A 24,076-nucleotide genomic window follows, 5' to 3' on the forward strand; every position below is an offset into this window, starting at 1 on the left:
TTCTCAAATCCTGATGAGCACCCAGATCACCTGAGGATCTTGTTAAAATGCAAATTCAGGGGCTTTAGAGACTTGGTCTGGTTCTCAACCCATACTTTGAGTAGTGAGGTATTAGATTTTCCCTAATATTAATGTAGCTCTGTAATTGTTTATATAACAGTTGCCACCACAGCCAGTTTAGACTGAGAGTTCTTCAAGGACAGGGGCTGTTTAGGATGTACCTTAAATGGATTTTCATAGTCCGTGATGTATAATAGGTGTTTAATACATGTTCAGTAAGTGAACCAATATCTAAAATGTTTTACAATATAGAAGGCAAACTTCTATATCACTTCACCGTAACCTACAATGAGCCTCCATTTTTAAGAGGCCAATAGACTTTAACCTCTGCCTTTACACATAACTTTTCTAGATCTTTCTATCCTTCCTCATGCCACAGAGGGAAAGGTTTTACCAAAAGGTCTCCTAAATATGAGATGGATCTATTCCATGTCAAAGTTAGAACATTAAAAAAAAAAAAAAAAATCAAACATTTTTCACATTTGGTATGAACATATAGGCACTTTCATTTAAAACCAATAATATGAGGGGTTCCTGGGTGGCTCAGTCAGTTGGGTGACCAGCCCTTGGTTTCAGCTAGGTCCTGATCTCAGAGTCATGAGATGGAATCCTGCAATCGGCTCTGCACTCAGCAGGGTATCTGGTTGAGATTCTCGTGCTCTCTCTTCCAAAGAAATCTTTTTAAAAAGAAGGAAAAAACCAACAATATGAGTGGCAAGGAAGAGTCAATCATATTAATGAGTTTGAAGAGAGATGTATGTTAATAACCTGGAAAAAACACACCCCGCTCCCCAGCCCCAAGAGGACATGACCCTGTCAGTAAACAGTATAGGAAAACTATTTGTAATTTCTCACCTGCCTTCCTGTAAATTCACCTGTTCCCTCTCCACTTGAGCACCCTTATGGTCTCATCTCATAGTCCCAGTTCAGTCCTCTGAGGAGTCACTAATTGTGTGTTCCTCTATAGGTAATATTGTTTTTATCCTCTTCTTTCAGAATTAAAAAAAAAATCCTTGATTTTCTGTAAATCTGCAAATGATATACCTAGGTGCTGTGTTTTGTTTTGTGTTGTGTTCATCCTGCTTGGTGTGCCCTTGACTTTTCTGGGTCTGTGGTTTGGTTTGATGTATGACAATAATAATGTGGTGAAAGTCTCACTCCTTTCTCTCTTCTAGTAATCCCATCTTGTGTATCTTATAGCTTTTGTAGTGGTCCTACATTCCTTGGATATTCTGTTCTGGGGTTTGTTTGTTTGTTTCAGTCTTTGTTGTCTTTGCTTTTTGGTTTTGAGGATTCTGTGGATGTATCTTCCAGCTCAGAAATTCTTTTCTCCTCTGTGCCCTGTCTACTAATAAGCCCAACAAAGGCATTCTTGATTTCTGTGGGTCTTGTTTGTTTTGCCTTTTGGTATGCTTTCCAGTTTTTTCTTGGTAGCTGGACATCATGCACTGGATGAAAGGAACAGCAGTAAGTAGTCCTTTAGTGATGTGGTGAGGTGGAGAAGGGGGAGGCATTCTACAGTGCTATGATTTGGTCTCATTTTTACTGAGCCTTTGCCCCTGGACTGTGAACTTCACAAGTGTATCTAAGAAACAGCCCCCACCCCCCACCCCATCCTCTTCACACCAAACCCTGCCCTTCAGTGGGACAGGATAGTTAGAGTGGGCTCCAGATGAGTGTCTTCTTTCCCCAATCACTTAGGTTTTGGTAACTAGTTTCTCCTCAGGGCGGACCTTGTTAGTACACCCGGCTCTGTGTATTCAACATGGTTCCTTCCTCCTCCCCTCCCCATTCTGGAATTCTGAAAGCAAGAGGGGGTTTTTATTTGACATTTACTGTGGGAAGCTGGTCAGGCTTCAGGAGGTAAAACAGACGTGCGGCGTGGGATGGGGGGTGGGGGCGGCCCTATGACTGACTCTCCCCAGCTTCCTAACTCCAGACTTGTCCACATTGAGCCTCCAGCAATTTGTCAGTTACAATTCAACTTTTCCTACCAGGGCTGGTGGTTTCTACTTGTGAGTCTCTGCTCTGGTAAGCCACAATTCCCTGTATTGGCCTGTCTTGTCAACAGTTGGGGCACAGCAGTTCGCCTCTCTTATGGATCCAAGAAGAGTTGTCTGTTCAACTTTTTACTTGTTAGGAGAAAGTGGCAGCTTCTAAGCTCTTTACCTGCAGGATGGGTAAACCTGAAGTCTACCCCTTTCCTTTTATTTTATTTTATTTTTTTCAAAGATTTTGTTTATTTTTATTCATGAGAGACACAGAGAGGCAGAGACACAGGCAGAGGAAGAAGTCGGCTCCCTGCGGGGAGCCCCATGCAGGACTCAGTCCCAGGACCCCAGGATCACGTCCCAAGCCAAAGGCAAATGCTCAACCACTGAGCCACCCAGGTCACCCTACCCCTTTCCTTTCAAAGAAACTTCCCAGAAGTGCCAGCCAGGGCTTCCACTTTTATCTCATTGACCCAAATGTAGTATGTGGCTGCAAGGGAGACTGGGAAATGTGGTCTGTTCTCTGAGCCACAATGTGCTCAGCTTAGAAATTGTGGAGTTCCTCTACCAGGGAAGAAGGGGAAAGTGGGTATAGAGAGAGAACCAGCAGCGACTGCCCGTGGGTAGATATTATTTACTCCCATTCTACAGATGAGGCAAGGTGAAGAAATGTTCCTTAGGAACGCAGAGGAGTAAGTGATCTGATCCCAAGCCCAGGACCTTTACTACCAGACCGCCTGACACATCAGACATACATGATGCTGAACAAAAGAGCTGAGGTACCTCTTGTTGCTTCCTTAACAGCACAGAGGGGGTTTATATAAAACAAAGTAAATGGAAGCTGTCAAAAATACATTCTGGACATTCCTATATCGTAGCTGGGTCCTCTTGGAATGGCTGCCCCAAGGGCCTAGACCTCTATTTTAGGAAAGGGCTAAATATATTTAAGTACATTCATGAGAATGACGCAGTACCACATGGTAACACTATTGATTTCTCTACTAGTCTTCATGGTAAAGTAAAAGTCCTATACTGCTATTTTGTAACATTAAAAATTGAATGATCAATACATGTTTTTAGTTACTAGTGTACTACTTGAATTAGACCATAAGAAAACGGAGCAGAAAGAAGCACAACACTCTTGACCAGTGATTATTTACCACTCTTGGGCCATATGTTCCCTTTGAGGTTCCAGTGAAAAGTATAGACCCTTTCTCTAGAAAAGTCGGTGTTTGCTCCTCCTCACAAAGCATGGTGTACATTTTCAGGGAGTTTATGGACTGTCCTGAAGCCCATCCATTAAACTGCATGTTTCAGGAAAAGTTTGAGAAAAACTCTAAAAAGGAAACTCAAGGTAGGGATGAATGAACAGTCCTGCAGTTCCTCCCCCACAATCTATATGCCAAGATTGGTTTGCTGCTACACTGGTTCTCAGTGCAGCATGAAACCTTCCAGACCTTACAATCTAGACCATTTATAAAAACACAGATGGCCTTCACAATGCATGTAGGACTGCAGCTTGTTTTTAATCACTCATTCAGCACTGTATCTTGGGGATCTATCCATATCATCTTCCTATTTTTCAGAAGTAATGATGTACTCTCTTCGGTTCTGATCAGGTTCCTACACTCTTGGAGGAAAAGAGGAGCCACAAAAAAATCAGAAAGGGGCAAATAAAGGAATCTAGTATTTGATTTAAGGGTAGACTAAATGACTTCAAACATTCCAGAATGTAAAGAAGCGCAAGGATTGAATGTGATCACAAGTTAAAATCATGAAGAGTAGGAATGAAGTGACTAGAAATTCTGCAGCAAATTATAAAAATAAGAGGGTTTCTCTTAAAAGCTGGAAAGCTTGAAGTCATTTAGCTTATCCCATAACTATTGGAGGACTAGAAAACCTCATTACCAGTGGAGTGCCCACCGCCAAGCATACTGAGTAATGTCCAGGCAGCTCTGAGGGGGTGTGTAAAGATGGTGCCAATACACACAAATGGATTGTCCATGCTCAGAGCTTTCCTTCACCCCTTTCTCACCTCCCCTGCCTCTGGGGACTAAATAGTTATACTGTGGAAAGGAGAGGGTACTCAGAAGTCATCTGGAAGGGCACAGCCTCCTGGTTGAGGTTGGGAGGGGGCGCCCAGGGGCAACTTTAGAAGTTTCCCAGCTTGGTACATCTCCACCTGTCTTTCCCCCAGACCCTCCAGGACTGGCGCCCATTCTCAAGTCCTGCCCCAGGTATTCTGTACAAACCCAGCCCAGTGAAAACCCTAAGTTCATAGGTAAAGCTCATAGAGGAGGAATCTCAGCATTATGAAAGAAAGGCAACAAGCTGAACAATTTCAAGCAGAAGAAGGACGAGAAATCAAAATGTGAATAGTAAATATTCTCAAGGAAAGACACTGGGAGTCCAAAAGCAAAAATGAGCAGTCATGGAAAAGTTGCAAACATTAAGAATATAAAATATTCTTGAACTAAAAGATTCAGTGGATGGGCTGGACAATAGATTGGATATATGTAAATAACAAGGATGTGAGAAGATGAGGTCAAGTAGTTCACTGTCTCAATGTATCAAGAAAGGGTAAAGATGATGCAAAGAGGGGCACCTGAATGGCTCAGTGGTTGAGCGTATGTCTTTGGTTCAGGGTGTGATCCCAGGGTCCTAGGATCAAGTCCCACACTGGGCTCCCTTCAAGGAGCCTTCTTCTCTTTCTGCCTATGTCTCTGCCTCTCTCTCTCTCTCTCTCTCTCTCTCAATGTGTCTCTCATGAATAAATAAACCTTTAAAAAAAGAAGATGAAAAGACTTTCAGAGAGAAGGTTAGAGGAAAGGGCCAGTATCTAACTGTACAAAGTATCTAGATGATGAAATCAGCAAACCAAGGGAAGAAAATACTTGAAAACTAGTTCTGCTGCATTTTTTTTTAACTTAAATTGTAGTTAACATACAGTGCAATGTTGGTTTCTGGAGTTCTGCATTTTTAAAGTTAGTGAATCCATCATTTCAACATTCATGTTAGGCCTACAACCTGTCAGCTCTTCAGAGCATAAGGCAAACAAGGCTCCTGTGCAGTCCTGGAGCTTAAATCCTAGGCAAATACACAACTAAGCAAAAAAGTACTTTATTGACCATAAAATTGGGTGATATGACCGAGGGCAACTGGGAACAGGAAGGACACACTTAAATCAGTGCTCAGAGAAGTCTCATCGAAAGAGGCAGAATTGAAGCTGAGGCTTAAATGCCGAGAAGGACCAACTAACCGTGTGACAATAGGAGTGGGGAACATCCCAAGCAGATGAGATGAGGTCACTAAAAACAGAAGAAAGACAGTGTGACTGGAGCCTGGAGAGCCCGAATGGGTGGACCCAAACAAGACTGAAAGTATAACTAATAATCAAATGACGTAGGACCATATAGATCATGGTAAAGAGGTCAGGGTGGATGAATGAAAAAAATGAATTTATAGCCCCTGTATAAAGTAATGTATTTATAATTATGTTATTTTCAGTTATATTAGGCTAAACCTAAGAAATGGACGATATGCAGCTATCTTTGACCTGCAAAATCAGGATATTCTTTTTTTCTTTGAGTAGGCTCCACACCCAACATGGGGTTTGAACTCATGGCTCTGAGATCAAGAGTTGAATGCTCTAACCAACTGAGCCAACCAGGTTCCCCCAAAGTAGGACATTCTTATGATTCAATCTAATATACTCTAACCAGTAGGAATCCAAGCAGCCTGGCCTTTTTAAAAGATGTTTGTATCATCCTATCATCTATTATCACCACTTGAGTTTCTCCCCACAATTTCTTGTGTTGAAAAAGAAAAAAAGTTTATGTTTGGGAGGCAAAGCAAGTGTTTTGTTTACATGGGAGGCCACTCTGAAAAGTTTTCAGTTAGACTTGACAGGTATTTACTGGGTCCTACTGTGTGCCAGCCATGGCCACATTAGCTACCAGGAATACAAAGATAAATAAGTCATGGGCCCTGCCACAAGGAGATCATTAGTGAAAACAGATCAATGCCAAGATAAACTTGGCCCAGGTCCCCGTGGGAATTCTCAGGATCCTACTAATGGGGGGAGATCATACCAGGGAGGTGTTACCAGATCTTAGTGAGGCATCTGGAAAGGAAGGAAGTGAACATTTGTTACCACCGACATGATTTCTCACTTAGGTTGATGAATATGAGCATGAAGAGATGGCTAGGGGGCCAATTCAGAGACTGATGACTAGAGAAGGAAAACACCTAATGTTTCTACCAACGGCTGCATGGACCAAGATACTGAGAGAGATGTAAGTGCAGGAGTTTTGTTGTTGTTGCTTTGTTTTGTTTTTTTGCTTTGGGGCATGTTATGGCTTGCTTTCCAGTCTTCCCTTCTGGGAGTGGGAAGAAGGATGTCAAAGGGTTCTTCAGCCAAAAAACCCCAGCTTTACCCAGTGAAGAAACTTGGAGCATATTCAAGAGCAGCTCCATTGGAAACAGCCGAGGGACAATGGCCATCGTGTGAAACTGGAGTGCCTGTTAGTATAACTGGTTTTGCTTTTATCACTAGGACTCCAGTATTTCTATCACTAGTCTTCCAAGAAGGTATTTGATAGCATTGGCACAAGTTCTGCGCTTGACTGCTGTCTGACCTCTTAGGAGGTACACCTCTCTGGACCTCCTTGTCCTCACCTGCAAAGTGAAGGTGTTGATGAGGTTAACCCCTTTGATCCTAAAATGTAATGCCTGCACTATACAGAAGAGTTATTGAGTATCTAGTGCCATATTTGCAATTAGTAGAATATCCTAGTAATGCTTAGGCAGACCTCTGAATTCTGATTTATAAACTCTAGGCCTTGGGCTCTTGACACAGGGCCTGTTTTTACAGCAAAATCAAGAAGTTACTATAATTGTCCAGCTGGTGTTCTCTCAGCTGGTCCACATCTGGGGAAAAGAGGCTGATCAGCATAGAGGGAGTAAGCAGCACTAGTGTAACACATTTTTACATATAAATGAGGGCCACACATCACATCTTGCAACCTTTTTTTTTTTTTTTTTTTTTTTCCATTTGGTCAGTAAATTTAGGACCCCTCACAAGATTTTCCACACTAGAGGTGGAAGGAATTACTTGCTCATTTATATTCTTGCTCCCATGGAAACCGTTTCCTCCCACCCCTTGAGCCAGTGAGTCATTTCCACCCTTTAAACCTCTGTAGCTTCCTTTCCAGCCCTGGCCTGGCCCTCTGGACAGGGGTCCAGGCTGTTGGGCAGGAAGGTTCTTCAGGCAGCAGGCAACACACCTGGAATGGCTTTGGAATATCAGGAGGATCCTCCACTCAGGAGAAAATATCTATGTGGTATGATAAATGCCGGGCACTGGATTCCAAATTCAGTGTTTTTCCTTTTATTTTAAAAACACTAGGAAAGAAACACCCATAGAAGGTACTGCCGGTTGCAGGTTTATTTTATGACTCATGGAAATTTCTAAAATGATAAATATTGGCTCAGCAGTAGCCTGACACAAGAAACACTCCACTAGACCAGAGTCTATGGTTACAAGAAACAAGAAGAGTGCGTTCAACAAATAAACTGTGACTCCATGTCCAAGCTTTCAGAGGAAAAAAGAGCAGAAAGTATTTTCTGCATTCCATGAGGTGGCTTGGCAGGCCATGATTTCATTTGTTTTTCTTGAGGACAGAAACTTTCCTGAGATGGTTGCAGTATCTTCCTGGCCAGGAAACCATTTCATATGCCTTTGGTTTTCTACTTTATTTAGTCCAGGATTCTTTTAGATAATATAATGAAAATACTTCAGCAACCATAAAAAATAATGAGGGTGAAGTTGGAAATATTTTCCCCTCAGAAATGGGGAAAAAAAAGAAAATAAATATTTTCCTTCCTGAGTAGAAGTTCCTCTATCTCTGTGTGGAGACGAAACTAGGCATTCCACAAAGATGTGAAAAACCCAGACTATCAACTTGTTTCAGGGAATATTTAGAAATTATGAGCCTTCAGTATGGTTCGGCTCCTCCTGAGTAGTTTTTATTTCTCACAAAACAAAGTCAGCATTGCCTTAACTTCCCATCAGCTGATTTTTATCTCCTAAAGAAAATATAAATATTTGGGCAGCCCGGGTGGCTCAGTGGTTTAGCGCTGCCTTCGGCCCAGGGTGTGATCCTGGAGACCCGGGATTGAGTCCCGTGTCGGCTCCCTGCATGGAGCCTGCTTCTCCCTCTGCCTGTGTCTCTGCCTCTCTCTCTCCCTGTGTCTCTCATGAATAAATAAATAAAAATCTTTTTTAAAAATGTAAATATTCATATCCTATGAAAAGGCTAGTGTCAGAACTTACCAAACCTAGTAATAAGCACCATGAATCTGTCTTTCTGCGAGCACGTTCATCCTGTGTAACTGTTGTAGGCTTGTCAACAGAGCAGCATTATTTGTAGTTTCTTTAGAATTGGCTATCCCAAAACATACACACACACACTTTACAGGCTGGAGTCATGATAAATAACAGTGTGAGGTAGATTCATAAAGAAAGGGGAAAAAGATTCAGTCCATAATTCTATGCTTCAAATAAAGTAGCCAAAGAGACTGTTGGTGTTCTGGTAAATCTGCCAGTTGATGCCAATGACTCTCCTACAACCAATCACAGGCATTCATACTTCCCTTGGGGAAGAGGAGACCGCATTGGGATAGATGTGGACACCTAGAACCAAGACTCTAGAACATGTTGCAGAGGACGTTGGGAGGGCAGAGAAGTAGTTAAAGGCCATTCCATAATCTCTTGTAGAAACTCCACCACGAGGTAGGAGAGAAACAAGGTGGCCGCCATGATCTGGAACACGAGTGCGATGGGAAGGTTGTGCAACAAGACACTGCATCTAACTGCCCTTTGCCCCAGCTGCTGGGAAACTTATCTCAAGTTTCTCCAGAGAGAGAAACTGTGGGAGCCAGATTAATCAGGGAGATGCGCCATGCGGCCTGGTGTCAATACTGAAGAAACAGGACTTCCCCTTTGGAAGGCCTGGCCCTATGTATTCTTCCTCCCTTTGCTTCTCTGCTCATCTTATATTAATAGGCCTTGCAACCTGATGGGGAGGGAGCTCTCCCCACCCGAGGGGCCAAGGCAGGAGTGTCTCTGCAGGTAGCCAAGGTGATGCTGGCAGCCACAGATGCAGCAGTGGTGGGGATGGCTCATCTTGCTGCCTGCCAAGGGAGAGGGAGCCCCTTGGGCCCTGAGCCATGACACAGATGGGCCCTGGGTCATTCTACTGGTTGAGCCAAAGAGCAGTAAAAATAATTACAGAATGGAAATTACTTTGTTGCATTTTTTTTTCCTGGTTATTAAAAAAATTGCAAGTTTGTTAGGAAACAAAAAAACAACTCTGGAAATATATGAGAAAGAAAAGTGTTTGTTGCCCCATCGTCTTTTTGCCTAATAATTAAAAAGAATTTAAATGAATTTTAATTATATAAATTGTCTAAGAATGTCTTCTCCTGATTAAAAAAAAAAAAAAAAACTTCACCTTGACTCCCCTGCAATTCTTTGCACCTCACCAAAATTAAACCCTATTATTGGTTTGGATTGTGTCCTTGCCGTTTGTTCTGTACCTATAACTCCATGCCATACACTTGCACATATGCACACACCTGATTGATGGATCAGTATAGACTGTTTCATATTTCTGTAATTTTCAAAAAATGTTAACAGTATATTTCATTATCAACTTGCTTCCCTGTGTTTAGAAAGCAACCAAATGGTTTGCTCCAACACGTCTCTCAATTCAGTGCAGAACTGATGTCACCTCTTCAGTGAGGCCTCCCCTGACTACCCTAAGATTACTCTACACTCCTAAGCTTCTAGGTCCCTTCTCTGCTTTCTGTCTCTCCGTAGTGCCCATCACCATCTAACATACCATATTTTTCACTTACTTTCTATTATCTTATTTATTTTCTATTATCTTATTTACTTTGTATTCCCCACCCCCCACCATTTGAATGTAAATTCCACAAGAACAGGGATTGTAATCTATCTTTTCATTTCTGTATTCCCAGTGCCTAGAAGAGTGTTGGCACATAGTAAGTTGTGAAATTTAATATTTGTTGAATAAGTAAATGAGTAGGATTCCAAACAGTTGGTGCAAAGACATGGCAGGTGTTGGCGCTGCACCTATCTATAGCAGTGGCCATCTTTGAACATGAGGATCAAAGCCATATGCTGAGGACAGCAGAGTGAAGAGGGGTCTACCATACCAGTCCTGAATTGCTTACCTCTAGACTCCCTGTTCTAAGACAAAAAGCAGACCTTATTTGGTTAAAATATTGTTGGGTGTCTGCTATTGTTAGGTGTGTGCAGTCCTAGGTGATACCAGTCAATGGTCCAGAAAAGTTGAGAATATTCCAAGGGTGAAAGGACGGGGCTTGGGACAGAACCTGCAGGAACCCTAGTAATTCAAAGATGGAAGCTGAAGAGGATCCTTACAAGAGGCTTCCAAGAAATGGAAAATCCAGAGGCAGGTAGAAACATGGATCCAAGAAAGGGTCTTTCAAGAAGGAGGATGTAGTCAGCAGACTCAAATATTAGTGAGCAGTCCTGAGAGAGGAGATGGGGCATTGAACTGAGAACTTGAAGTTGAGAAAATATCTTTCTGAGGACTCTATTTTCTCTGTGAAGTATCAGGCATGACCATCCTTGGTGGTTCATTTTATGTGTTAAGTTGGTTAGGCTTTGGTGCCTGATTGCATGGTCCAATGCTAGTCAAGACCTTGTTGTGAGGGTATTTTGTCAATGTGATTGACATATTAGTAGACACGGAATAAGTATGTCAGATTACCTTCCATGATGTGAATGAGCCTCATCTATTCAATTGAAGGCCCGAAGAGCAAAATCTGTAACAATAGAAATCGTCCCTGAATTTCCAGCCTGCTAACCTGCCTTACAGATTCCAAACTCAAGATTGCCACCTCACCTCTTACCTGAATTGCCAGTCTCCGCCATTGCATAAGCCAATTCCTTAAAATAACACCACCACCCCTGAGATATATAAGTGTGTGTCTGTGCGTGTGCGTGTGCATGTGTGTGTGTGTGTTTTGAGGTGTATCTTGATGTGTATATTGATATGTTGCCATATTTTGAAAAGTAGTGAAGTTGGACATCTTTTCATTTTTTTTGACCATGTGCCTTCTGTAAACTTGAATATGTCATACCAAACTCTAATTGTTTGCTTTAGAAACTTGGGCCATTTACATATGGTTCTTTTTCATTTGAAAATACGACAAATGATCAGACTCTGAAACAGATAAAATTCTCAGCTGATCTTGCCTTTTCTTTGCTTTTCTACTGGATGTTTGCCTTTTTGTTATTGATTTGTAATTTTCTTTACATAGTGCTCTGTCTTTTATCTAATATGGAAACTGTCCTATTTTTTTTTTATTAGCTTTTAACATTGGGGTTGCTATTGGCGTTTTTGTAACACAAAATAGTTTATTTATTTATTTTTAAAATAGTTTATATTTTAGATGGGCAAACTTTCCAGTCTTTTCCTTTGAGGCAGTTATTTATTTTTAGAAACATTGGCCAAATATACAGACTCTCCTCCTTTTCACATGAAAAAGACACAATCAAATTATGCAACAGATACATTTTTAAATGTAGGGATGGAGTTTATGGTGTTATCATCTCAGTATTTGAACCTCTGAATGTGTAAGAAAGTCTTAATATATTATTTTTCCTTAAAACTCACATGGTTTCATTTACTGAAGAAGCCTGTCATTGCGGCTGCTAAAAGTTTGGTGATTCTTGGAAAAAGAGAGAGTTTTTCTTTTCCATGAGGGTTTGGCTATTGCACAGCACTGCGAAAATTGTTGGATACCTCCCTAGTTTTAGGTAATGAATATTAGGGGAGAGGTAAGTCTTTCAAAGCAGAATTAGGGTTGAAACTCCATATATTATTCTCAACATCATGTTGATTTGGTGGGAACTGACACACAAATATTTTAAAGCTACATAATTTATTACATAATTTATTTCTTGTCTCTATGACAACCAACATAGAATGAACACAGTTTTTTTGTTTTGTTTTGTTGTATTATAGTCACGAGTTGACCCCATTAAAATAAATATATAGAGGAACTTCAGTTCATTCAATGATCTAAAAACAGTGATGGTGGGCCTCTAGCTCCCCTCCTATGCCCCTTATGCTCCCCAATGTGAGAAGGCTGCTTACTCTGAACTACCTGCCATTTTCTGATTTTCTGTCCCAGATCCTAGAGTGTTAATGCCCCTGGGAGCAGGTCTCAACCAAAGATGGACGGGAAGCTCATGGATAAACACCCCTTGGGTGGGATAGTTCTGTAGGGTGTCCTGTTCTGTCTCCTAGAGTCCCCCGATGCAGTAACCTCCAGTCGGGCACAGAGGCAATTGTGATGACACCCCTATGATTGGCCTCTTCCCCCACCCCCCCCCCCGCCCCCGCCCCGCCTCACTTCTCTCATTCACCTACTGGTGTGAGAGGATCCTCTCCTAGATATACCACTTGTGTTTAGGGGCTGCATCTGGGGAATTCCAGACCAAGACAAATGCTTAAAGCCTGCCAGCCTGCATGCAAAAACTAATGTCTAATATTTATTAAGCACTTAATGCATGCTGCCCAGCATTCTAAACATATCATTTAGCCCTCATGACATCTTTTGGGAACTATTATCACCCCCCCATTTATAGATGGGACATGTGAGGCTTAGAGAAATTAAGTAGCTAATGGGTCACAAAGGATTTAAATCTAGAGTATGGAACGCAAGTGTCCAGTATTTTAATCCATGCATCCTATGACACAGTATATCAGCTTACCTCAGAAAACTTCATGGTACATATTTAATAGGCTTTGGGAGGGCATTTTGCTGATAGTTGAGCTGATCAATATTTTTGCAGTCTCCAGCAATAATACTGTTGCCTGACTTGGATTGTCTGCACTCTCCTAGCTGAAATCCAAGTCACTGCAAGAAGCTTCTATTTTGTTTCTAACCGTCAAGAAGTTTTCTCCTGGCTTTTCTAACATGTGAGTCTGCTTTTGCAGCTAACTACTGTTCCTGGTGTTTTTGTCAAAACTCGCTGCCCAACTTACAATTTATTGTATGATAAAGGTCAGTATTTATGCCCTAATAGCCAATTGAGTGGATCCAGGATTTTAGCTGGTTGTGATGCTTTGCAAGGAATGTTTCTTAGTGGTTTGAAAGACAATGTTTCATGGGCTCTGGGTGACCCTTATTTGAACTGAAATATTCTTCCAGTCCCTGGCCTTATCAAGTTTTTTCTTTGTTACCTGGCAAAATATTATGCTCTTCTTCTGGTCCCACTGCTGGTCTTCAAAAAGAATAAAACAAATATTTTGTGGTTCCTAGAAAATGTTATAAAATTGTTTCCCAAGTTAGGTCATTCCAGTTGCAAAATTCTTGTTTTGGTAGAAAAGTTGGCCAAAAACAACAGAGGCAATGGTCAGCCATTATTTCAGGGAAAAAAAAATCTTGAGCTTTGCTAGAGATTGCTATCTTCCCTTCCAGTGGTACAGAGACCAAGTCTTCCAGCTGAGCCTAAACTAGTTTTGAGATAAATCTTTTTCTCTCTTTATAGAGATACGTTTTAATTTACTGGCTGACTTCCCCAGTTTTTGAAATGGCCCCATAAAATTTTGGAAGGCATTTTAACTTTATAAGGCAATTATCATAAATTGATTTTCAGAAACTTCTTGAGCCAACTTTTAATCAAAACAAACCATTTTCTCAGACTGTATACTCTAATTCCACTCTTATTTTTTAAAACTGAGCATTTAAATTCAGGGTACCATTTTAAACGACATACATGGGAAGACTGATTCTCTTCTTTGAAATTGCAGAGATTGAAGAAAGGACATCAAGTTTCTCTCCATCAATTTCAGCCACTGGGAGATGGATCCTTATTATTTCGTAGTTGATGTGACTCCAGTAAATGTTGAACAACTGAGTTTCAAGAGGAGAAATGTCCCAAGGTGTCTTTAGAGTGTTTGTCAACTCCTGTGGTATAAATATTCACACCATGGCTGATTTTAAGCTATCAGTGAGGTTCTAACCAGTTCCCAAAATTCCTGGAAATTTAACAATTGGAGCTTATGAGCTCCTAAGAGGCACCTCAAGAATGATACTGTAAGTGACTCAGCCAAATAGTGCCCCAAACGCAGGCTTGGGAACACTGGTTTGATGACCTGGAATTGGTCTTAAAGGTCACTAGGATATCATGTAGCAAATCCTGACAAAGTGGCATTTTCAGATCCAGGGTGTGCGTTACCCCAAAAATTCAGGTTACCTTGAAAAAAATAATGTACCTGGGAGAATTTGATGCCAAATGTCGTGTTTAATTGTCATCCTTGCAGATTCTAAGTCATACAATGAGGGTCATTGAGTATAATCCAAAAGGCATTTTAGAGACAGGGGCCACTCACAGCTCTGTGGCTTGTTGAAACTGCTATGTTCAGCAAAGGCTGACCACAGAACAAAATAAGCAGCCAGAATCCAACTTGGATGCCACCCTTTGCAATAGATTTCGTTTCAGGTTTACATCTAAAAAGCCACAGCGTTGGAGGATGCCTGGGAAATGTCTTCATTATCTATCACTTGAGAACATCCCTTCTTTTTTTCTTCTTAAAATAGAAAGCTCTTTTCTAAGGAATTAATTTTTTCTTTTATTGTGTCTTGTAAGTATACCCACTCTGCTGACTGGTGCACTGTTTTCCTTCTTAACGAATGTATTTTGGTCCTGTCCTTCTATATTTCATTTAATGATGGAGGACAATATAAATCCAGCTATTGCAGTGGAGAGCAAAGCAAATTTCAATTTAGGGCTATTGCAAAGTTTGACTATGCCCTTTGAAACAGCCCAGTCAGCAAACATGTGGAGTGAGAGTGCCAGGCCTCTGGTACAGCTATTGGTAAGAGCTTCATGCTTCATCTTTGGCCAAGCAATACCCAGCTTTCCCATTTGAAAGTTTCAAGATGAACTTCCCAACATTCAAAAACTTTGTCTTGAAATCAGAGAGGGAGACAAACCATAAGAGAAGAGGCTCTTTTATTTTTCTTTAAAGATTTTATTTATTTATTCATGAGAGACCCAGAGAGATTTTATTTATTTATTCATGAGAGACCCAGAGAGAGGCAGAGACAGAAGAGGCAGAGGGAGAAGCAGGCTCCATTCAGGGAGCCCAATGTGGGACTTGATCCCGGGACTTGGGGATCATGCCCTAAGCCAAAGGTAGATGCTCAACCCAGGCGCTGAGCCACCCAGGCATCCCGAGAGGCTCTTAGTCATAGGAAACAAAGTGAAGGTTGCTGGAGGGGAGGGTGACAGGGTGGGGAATAGGGTAACTGGGTGATGGACACTAGGAAGGGTAGGTGATGTAATGAGCAACGGATATTACATAATACAGATGAATCACTAAACTCTACTTCTAAGACTAAAAATACACTCTATATCAATTAATTGAATTTAAATTAAAAAAATTAAAACATGAAACTTTATCTTGATTTCAAATTTCTATCTAAGCTTCATTTATTGTTGAATTCATTTTATCAGGTACCTATGCTGTTTCAAAAGCTTTACCAGTTGAGGAATGAGATATTGTATCTGTCAGGGTTCTCCTATATCTAGCTGGAAATAAATGGTCTAAACAGAGTTTAACAGAAGATACTTTAACAAGGGGACGACTTCCAGAGTTGTGAGCAAGGTTAAGGGAATCACCAAAGCATGGTGAAGAGCCAAGAACTAGCAACAGCAGGAAGTTCTTACAACCCCAGGCCAAAAGGAACAAGTGATGCCATGAAGGGGCAATTTTGCTTAGAGGGGAGAGGGAAGCAGAAAGGGAATCTCTCTGATCTCCTGCCAGTGACCCCATTTGCAAAACCCTACAGGAAGCCAGAGGCACAGGAGACGATGATGTAATCTGGAAGGCTAGACTTTTAGGGTGTCCAGCAGCCTGGGGAAGGATGGAGGATGGATCTCTGGAATGATCCTTTGGTGGAGGGTGGCCCCTGGCAGAATGAACTGCATTGGCATCTGCCCTGCCTTCAGAAAGCTCCAGGCTAATTAGAGCAACCGTATCAGTTGGGCTGCTGGAGTAGTGGAAAGGTGGAGCCTTAGCCAGGAGGCATCTTGGCTAAGCCTATGGAGATTCAGGTGTGTGGAACAGCAGATGTCTCTCAATGGTCATCTTCATAGATGAATATGCATGAGCTGATGGGTAGGGGTGCAAGGAATAAGGATGATATTGGTATCCAAACCAAGGGACACAGGCAAAGAAAGAAAAGGATGGTATCTTCTGGGTGAGAAGAAAAGTCAAATGACTTTGATAAAAATATTAGATAAATGAAGGGGTGGAGTCAGTAGGTGTCAACCATGAGCAGGTGGTAGAAGGTGAATAGGATAAAGTATCATTATAGTCCTTTTCCAAATGAACTAACAAGTCAAATGGTTGGAATAGGTAGTTCTATGGTCAGACTCATATGCCTGACAAGCCACAGTAATCTTATTCAAACCAACCATTGCTACACATTTTGTTGGAAAACTTCACATGGAGTTTAAGTCTGCAAGTTGAAGGTTAGAGCTTAAAATGTACAGTCTTAGAGTCCCCTGATGTACTTTTAAACTTTGTGCAGAATCTGAAAATCGTGGATAAAATAGCTTCGAATTTCATCCCTCCCAATTTCAGCTCCAAGCTAAGAAGTTGGTGAACATGGGAAGACAGAATTTCTTCTCTTATGATGGAGTGCCTGGGTGGCTCAGTCAGTTAAGCATCTATCTTCGGCTCGAGTCATGATCCCAGAGTCCTGGGATGGAGTCCCATTTTGGAGGGTCCCCACTCAGTGGGGAGTCTGCTCTTTCCCTCTCCATCTGCCCCTCCACCAGCTTGTGCTCTTTTTCGCTCACTCAAATAAATAAATACTATCTTAAAAAAAGAACATTTATGAAATAGTTTAATCAGTTCCTCTTGATATCTATAGGTAAGTGGATATGGCCTTATAAACATGATATATCAGATGTATACTTAAACCTGTGAGTGTGTATTCCTATCATAAATGCCTCCATAGATATGTATGCCTAATTCCTTGGTATTCATTTCCTGAGTGGTACAAATCAGGGTTTGGAACATCCTCCTTTAAGGGCAAAGTGGGCATGCCAGCTGGTACATCAAACCACTTGACAATTTATTCCCAGAAGAAAAGGAGCTGTGGTTCAGATGTAGGCTGGCCCAACTTAAAAGTGGTGGTGTTTAATGATATCTTACAGAGAAGTACTGAGGAGAAATATGAATAGCATGGCTAGATTTAAATCCACAAGAAATTATAACTGTAGGGGCTCCTGGGTGACTCAGTTGGTTGAGTGTCTGCCTTTGGCTCAGGTCATGATCCTAGGGTCCTGAGATGGAGCCCCTCATCGGGCTCCCTGCTCAGTGAGGAGCCTACTTCTCCCTCTCCCTCTACCTGCCACTCTCACTGCTTGTGCTCTCTCTCTGTCAAATGAATAAAATCTAAAAAAAAAAGAAAAAGAAAAAAGAAATTAGAATGTGAAAGAGTTCTTCAAACTTGCTCCTGAGATGGTGCCTGCTATGGTAATGACTCATTTCTGTATCCCTGAGGTCGTATGGTCACTTTTCACGTATAACCAGAGTGATGATGAATGAGTAGGTATAACAATGTCTCAGAGACATGCCAAGGTTGTGCCCCATTGTCTGGTGTTCAGAGAAAGTAAGTCTAGATACATTTCAAAAGCCCTTCACTATTAGCATTGCTAAGCTCCTACCATAATCATCAGTGAAATCCTGGTTGCTGAGATCATCTGGTAAATCAAAGGAGCATTTTTGCATTTTCTTGCTATCATTAAGAAACATCTAGTCTCAGCACAGTTTTCCCAAAGGTATTTAGGATTTGGGGGGGGGGTGTTCTTTTGTTATAATTTCAAATTTATAGAAATGTTGCAGGAAGAGTACAGAGTACTCCCATATATCCTTTACCCAAACCCACCAATTATTTACATTTTTCTTCATTTGCTTTATTATCCTGTCTTTATATATATGTTATAATATATGCATGTATATTATTTTCTGACCAGATGAAGGTAAACTGGACATCGTGCCTCATTATTTCTTAAACTAGCATGCCATAAAAAGCAGGCATTTTAACACATAATATTATCTAATTCAAATTCCTTTTTAAAAAAAGATTTTATTTATTTATTTATTTATTTATTTATTTGAGAGAGAGAGCAAGAGTGTGAGAGAACACAAGCAGGGGGGAAGGGGAGAGGGAGAAGCATACTCCTGGCTGAGCAGGGAGCTCCATGCGGGGCTGAATCCCAGGACTCTGAGATCACAACCTGAGCCATCCCAGGCGCCCCTCTAATTCATATTCCATACCCAAATTTCATTAATTATCAGAATAATATTCCTTTATAGCTCCTTTTTCCCCTAGTCTAGAATCCTGTCCAGGATTATGCATCACATTTAGTTATCATGCCTTGTGTTGGTGCCTATTGGTCAGGAAATACAAGGAATACATCTGTTGTCCAACAGATTTGGATTTGTGGATACTTGCTTCAAGTTTCTATATTAGGCGCTGGGAAAGCAGTTTGGTGCTTAGTGCCCTCCTGCCTTTAATAGTGTTTGAATCTATGGCTTTACTTTCTCAAAAGTCTTCAGAGTCAACCACGTGTGCAGTTGGAGAGGGAGCCTTGCTTCTGAGTGTTTCTTCATCTGTAGTCGCACTTCATACGGACTCATCATTTCTGTTACAGCTAAGCATACATTAGACACCGAGGCCTGATGGGTGAGGCCAATATCAGGGAGCAGAGGCTGGGGATCCAAGAGTCTGCCCTTTCACTTGGGGTTGCTGGCCACTCTACTCAAAATGAACCTTGATGGCTCGTTTTTTTGAGTCTATGTCTATCCAGTTTTGTGGAAAGGCCTCAATCTGTGCATCTCGCATCCATCTGCCCCCTCTGTGATCTGCAATCAACCTGGGGGCAGGGCTGGGGATGGGTGGAGGGGGGTGAGCAGAGTGTTCACTCTTAGGGCAGCATGGCCCTCTTGTGGCAGACATTTGTATATCCTGGGGAAAGTATGTCCTATAAAAGGAAAGCAAGAGGAGGAATAAGAATGTTAGAGCCTTGTATCAGTTTGCTGGGGCTGCCATAACAAAGTAACATAGACTGGGTGGCTTAAGCAGCAGAGATTTATTTTCTCACAGTCCTCGAGTCTAGAAGTCTGAGATCAAAGTGTTGGCAGAGTTGATTTCTTCTGAGGCCTCTCTCCTTGGCTTGCAGATGACTACGTTCTCCCTGTGTCCTCAGATGTCTTCCTTCTGTTTGTGTGTCTGTGTCCTAATCTACTCTTCCTGTAAGGACACCAGTTATGTTGGATTCAGGCCCACTCATATGACCTCATTTTACCTTATTTACCTCTTTTAAAGTCCCTATCTCCAAATATAGTTTCATTCCAAACATGTTGAAATTCAAACGTGAATTTCAGAGAACACAGTTCAGCCCCTAACAGGTAGAAAGATCTTAGAGATTCTTTTGCTCAAACCTATCATTTTAGAAGACAAGTTAACTGAATTGTTCAAGGCCATGCAACTTGAAAACGGCAGAGATCCAGCATTTACAGAATTCTCTCCACTACCCCTTTGTGTCTGGAAAAAGGCCAAAGCGAACTGAAAATGTGTCTAAACTGAAAGAGAAAGCTCAAAACTGTATAGTATGAAATTGACTAAAAGGCCAGAATCGATGCCTATTTTACTCAGGCTTTTATTTTTTATTTATTTTTTAAAAGATTTATTTACTATTCATGAAAGAACACACACACACACACACACACACACACACATATATATATATATATATAGAGAGAGAGAGAGAGAGAGAGAGGCAGAGACACAGGAGGAGGGAGAAGCAGGCTCCATGCCGGGAGCCCGACACGGGACTCGATCCCAGGACTCCAGGATCGCACCCTGGGCCAAAGGTAGGCGCCAAACCACTGAGCCACCCAGGGATCCCCTTTACTCAGGTTTTTAAAAGAGTTGTTACATGGATAAAAATGTAAATTAAAAAATTTAAGAAGCATTATATATTTAAAAAACTTTAAATGGAAATAAGATGCAATGAACATAAAACCTGGTACAGACACTAACACCTGATTATATACATATCTATGTTTTTATGATGGTAATCACGAAATATCTGGTCTTTTGTCTTCCTGCTCCCCTTTGTGTTTGCTACAGACATTTTCATTTATATCATTACATCTTCCACGTGATTAAATTGCTCAATGGTTATACATTTTCTCCTGTATTTATTGCACAGTTAGGTAAACCATCTTCCTGTCTGTTCCTCTCTCTCTTTGCTGTCATACATTGATATGGCTATAAAGTAAAGCATGTAATATTTATTAAATGCCTACACTACAAAATGTTTAACATATAACTTTTCACAAATGTTTTTGAAAGTTCAAACTTCCTCAGAAAAATTGCAATAGTACAATACCCATATGTCCTTTATCAAAATGACTGGTTGTTACTATCTTGCCGCATTTCCTTTCTCTCTCTTTCTCCATACATTTATTTATGTTTCAGTTTATATTTATACATGTCATGCTTTTCAGAATCTTTTGAGAATAAGTTGTGTACATCATGCATTTTACCCCTTCAGAATGTATTTTCTAAGAATAAAGATATCATTTTATTTAACTGTGGTATAGTCATAAACTTCAATAAATTTAACATTGATAAAATTATTTTATCTTAATTGAGTGTCCATATTCCAATTTTGTCAAGTGATTTAGTGATGACCTTTATATCATGTCCTTCTCTTCCAATGCAGGATGGTATTGCACGCAGATGTCATATCTCCTTAGTTTCCTTTAGTCTTAAACATTTCTCTAGTCTCCTTTTTTCTTTTATGATATTAACATCTTGGAAGAATATCATCCCCTTCTATTTTTATTAATAAAATGTTTCTTACTTTGGGTTTCTATAGATGTTTCCTTATGTTTAGAGTCAGACTAGATATTCAGGTTAAGTGGGCCAGAATAAGACAATGTCCCCATATTGTCTGGCCATATCCCCAGACAAACCAAGAAACTCTGGAGTCAAAGAGGGTGCTGCCTATACTTACACTGAGATAAAGGCGTAAACGTGAATCATCTCAGGTAAGCTGATGACTCTCTTCATCAGCTGGAATGTATGATGTATGATGACCCTCTTCACGTAAGAGATGCAAATATGCATTTTACAATGTGCCTGTAGAAACTCGATTGGTTAAGTCACTTGCCAAAGAGGCGGGACCAGAACCTAACCTCTTGGCTTTCTAACTCTAACAACACCCATTTCCCAGGCCCACCCCCAAACTAGTGCCATTCAGCTGCATTTAGTGTACCTCTTCCATATCTGATCATTCTTCAAACCCTATGGAATCTATCCCAACAATCTCTTGAATTAGCAAATTCATTCAGCAACGATTTCTTCTTCATGCATATGATCTCCATTCCTACCGAAAAATCTTTCACTAGTGAGTAGTCATGAGGATTGTTGACAAATATGCCCATTCTTGCTCCTTCCAGGCACATGGAAGGACTGCATTTCTTAGAATACTGGAAGTTAGGTGGGGCTGTGTGACTTGCTTTTGCCAATGGGATGGGATGGGGTGGAAACTTTATAAGCCAGAGTATGCTCTCACTTTTCCTCTATGATGACCAGCAATGTTTCAGGTGGTGGCAGCTCTGACAGCCTGTATGCTGGAGAGAAATGATAGGAAGTAGAGGTTCCAAGTAGTCCTTCTTTGGATAGGCATGTATCACAAGTGGCAAACAAACCCTGTTTTAAGCCCCTTAGATGGGGAGATTATTTGTTATTGCAACAGAAACTAGACTATATAGAATGAGTCACGAACTTGCCTTATGTTTTTAATTTTAGTATTTTTAACCAAACTAGTATATAAAAATATTTTTAAAGTCTAGTAATACTGCAAAGTTTAATTTTATAATGAAAAAGAGTTGCCTTCTGTGCTGTCCCTCCCCTCTCTGCTCTACTCTATCCCTCTGCACTCCCCCATTAAATTCATTGAAACGCTCTGAACCCCTATTATGTTCCAGGCACTAAACAAGTGCTGGGAGATAGATGACTCACACAGGACACCTGCTCTTAAGTAGCTCACATGCTAGTGGGAGAGAAAGACTTGAGCTGAGGCTATGAGGATAAGCCCCAAGTACAAAATGATAAGTTATGTATTCAAGTTATATACATTTTTAACCCTTGGCATTTAAAGCTATATTAAATACTCTATAACTTTGTGTTCTATAATAAGCTAATACTGTTATTTCTTGGTTTATCAATTGTAGATTTTATGTCTTATTTTCCCCCATGAAAGATGAATTTTCTTAAAGATTTATTCATTTATTCATGAGAAACACAGAGAGAGAGACAATCAGAGACATAGGCAGAGGGAGAAGCAGGCTCCTCACAGAGACCCTGATGTGGGACTCGATCCTGGATCCTGGGATCACTCCCTGAGCTGAAGGCAGACGCTAAACCACTGAGCCACCCAGGCATCCCAAAAGATGAATTTTTTTTACACATATACCCTTCTTACTACCAACCTCATTCTTCTAATTATTTATATCAGCATTTTTAGAAAAATCAATGTGTTTCATCAATAGGACCATGTATATATGGTTTTTCCACCAAGTCAAATAGGATACTTATATTGCGTTCTGTCCTCAATTTTTTGTTTTTCCTGTAGTTACTAATTGCTTTGCTTTTTGTTTGCTTATTTGTCTAGGCACTTGTCATTAATCTCCTCAAGCTTTCTAAGAGAAATACATAGCTTCCTACAAAACTCATTTCTACATGTTAAAATGCATCCGTTAATTTGTCAGTTTCATTTTTTTCCTTAGAGACTTAGACTAGAAGAAAATCTTAGTAGCCAATGAAGCCACATACTACAAGAAAAGTAGAATATAGTAAATAGATAAATTTCAATAACAGGCATGAATTCATATATATACTGGTTCCATCTATTTTATTTTTAAACAATTTTTCCAGGGATCCCTGGGTGGCGCAGCGGTTTAGCGCCTGCCTTTGGCCCAGGGCGCGATCCTGGAGACCCGGGATCGAATCCCACATCGGGCTCCCGGTGCATGGAGCCTGCTTCTCCCTCTGCCTATGTCTCTGCCTCTCTCTCTCTCTGTGTGACTACCATAAATAAATAAAAATTAAAAAAAAATAAAATAAACAATTTTTCCAGTGATATATAATTTTTAGTGAGATATAATTGACATACAACACTGTGTAAGTTAAAGTGGACAGCATAACAACCTGACTTATGTACATTGTGAAATGATTACCGTAAGTTTAGTTAACATCCATCATCTCATATTGATACAGAAAAAGTGTTTTTTTCTTTGTGATGAGAACTCTCAAGCTTTACTCTCCATCTCTTTTTTTAAATATTCTTTTTAAAAAATATTTATTCATGAGAGGCACAGAGAGAGAGAGGCAGAGACACAGGCAGAGAGAGAAGCAGGCTCCATGCAGGGAGCCCGACGTGGGACTCGATCCCGGGACTCCAGGTTCACACCCTGGGCAGAAGGCAGGTGCTAAACCACTGAGCCACCCAGGGATCCCCCTTTTTTGTTAATTTTAAATAGGTTCCACACTCAGTATAGAGCTCAATGCAGGGCTCAAACTCATGACCCTGAGACCAAGACCTGAGCCGAGATCAAGAGTCAGATGCCTAACTGACTGAGCCATCCAGGTGCCCCAGCTCTCCATCTCTTTTAAAAGTGGCTGCACCGCAGCAATAGCAGCAGGACTCTTACCTACCACCAACTTGTATATGCATCCCTAGTGCCCAGATATTGCCCTCAAAGTCACTTCTTCAGCTAAAGAAAACAGAACTCCCTTGATGGAAGTTGATTCCATGTTGGAGCATGAGAAGAACAGACTATCTCTAGAATATCTCATTTCTAAAA

General features: G+C 40.8%; 1 protein-coding gene across 12 annotated transcripts in view; it reads left to right on the forward strand.

Moving 5' to 3' along the window:
• Positions 1–24,076, forward strand: part of BFSP1 (beaded filament structural protein 1) — a 67,322-nt gene that overhangs the window by 1,898 nt on the left and 41,348 nt on the right. For 4 of the 12 annotated variants that reach the window (XM_038571543.1, XM_038571544.1, XM_038571545.1 and 1 more), the window contains one exon: positions 6,228–6,346. The exons of 2 other annotated variants lie outside the window; for them this stretch is intronic. In XM_038571543.1, the coding sequence (XP_038427471.1) occupies positions 6,252–6,346 (95 nt within the window). In that variant the 5' untranslated portion in view covers positions 6,228–6,251. 6 more of the 12 variants (XM_038571551.1, XM_038571542.1, XM_038571550.1 and 3 more) reach the window with 4 other exon arrangements.

Source organism: Canis lupus, chromosome 24, assembly GCF_011100685.1.
Source record: "Canis lupus familiaris isolate Mischka breed German Shepherd chromosome 24, alternate assembly UU_Cfam_GSD_1.0, whole genome shotgun sequence".
Taxonomy (NCBI): Eukaryota; Metazoa; Chordata; class Mammalia; order Carnivora; family Canidae; genus Canis; species Canis lupus.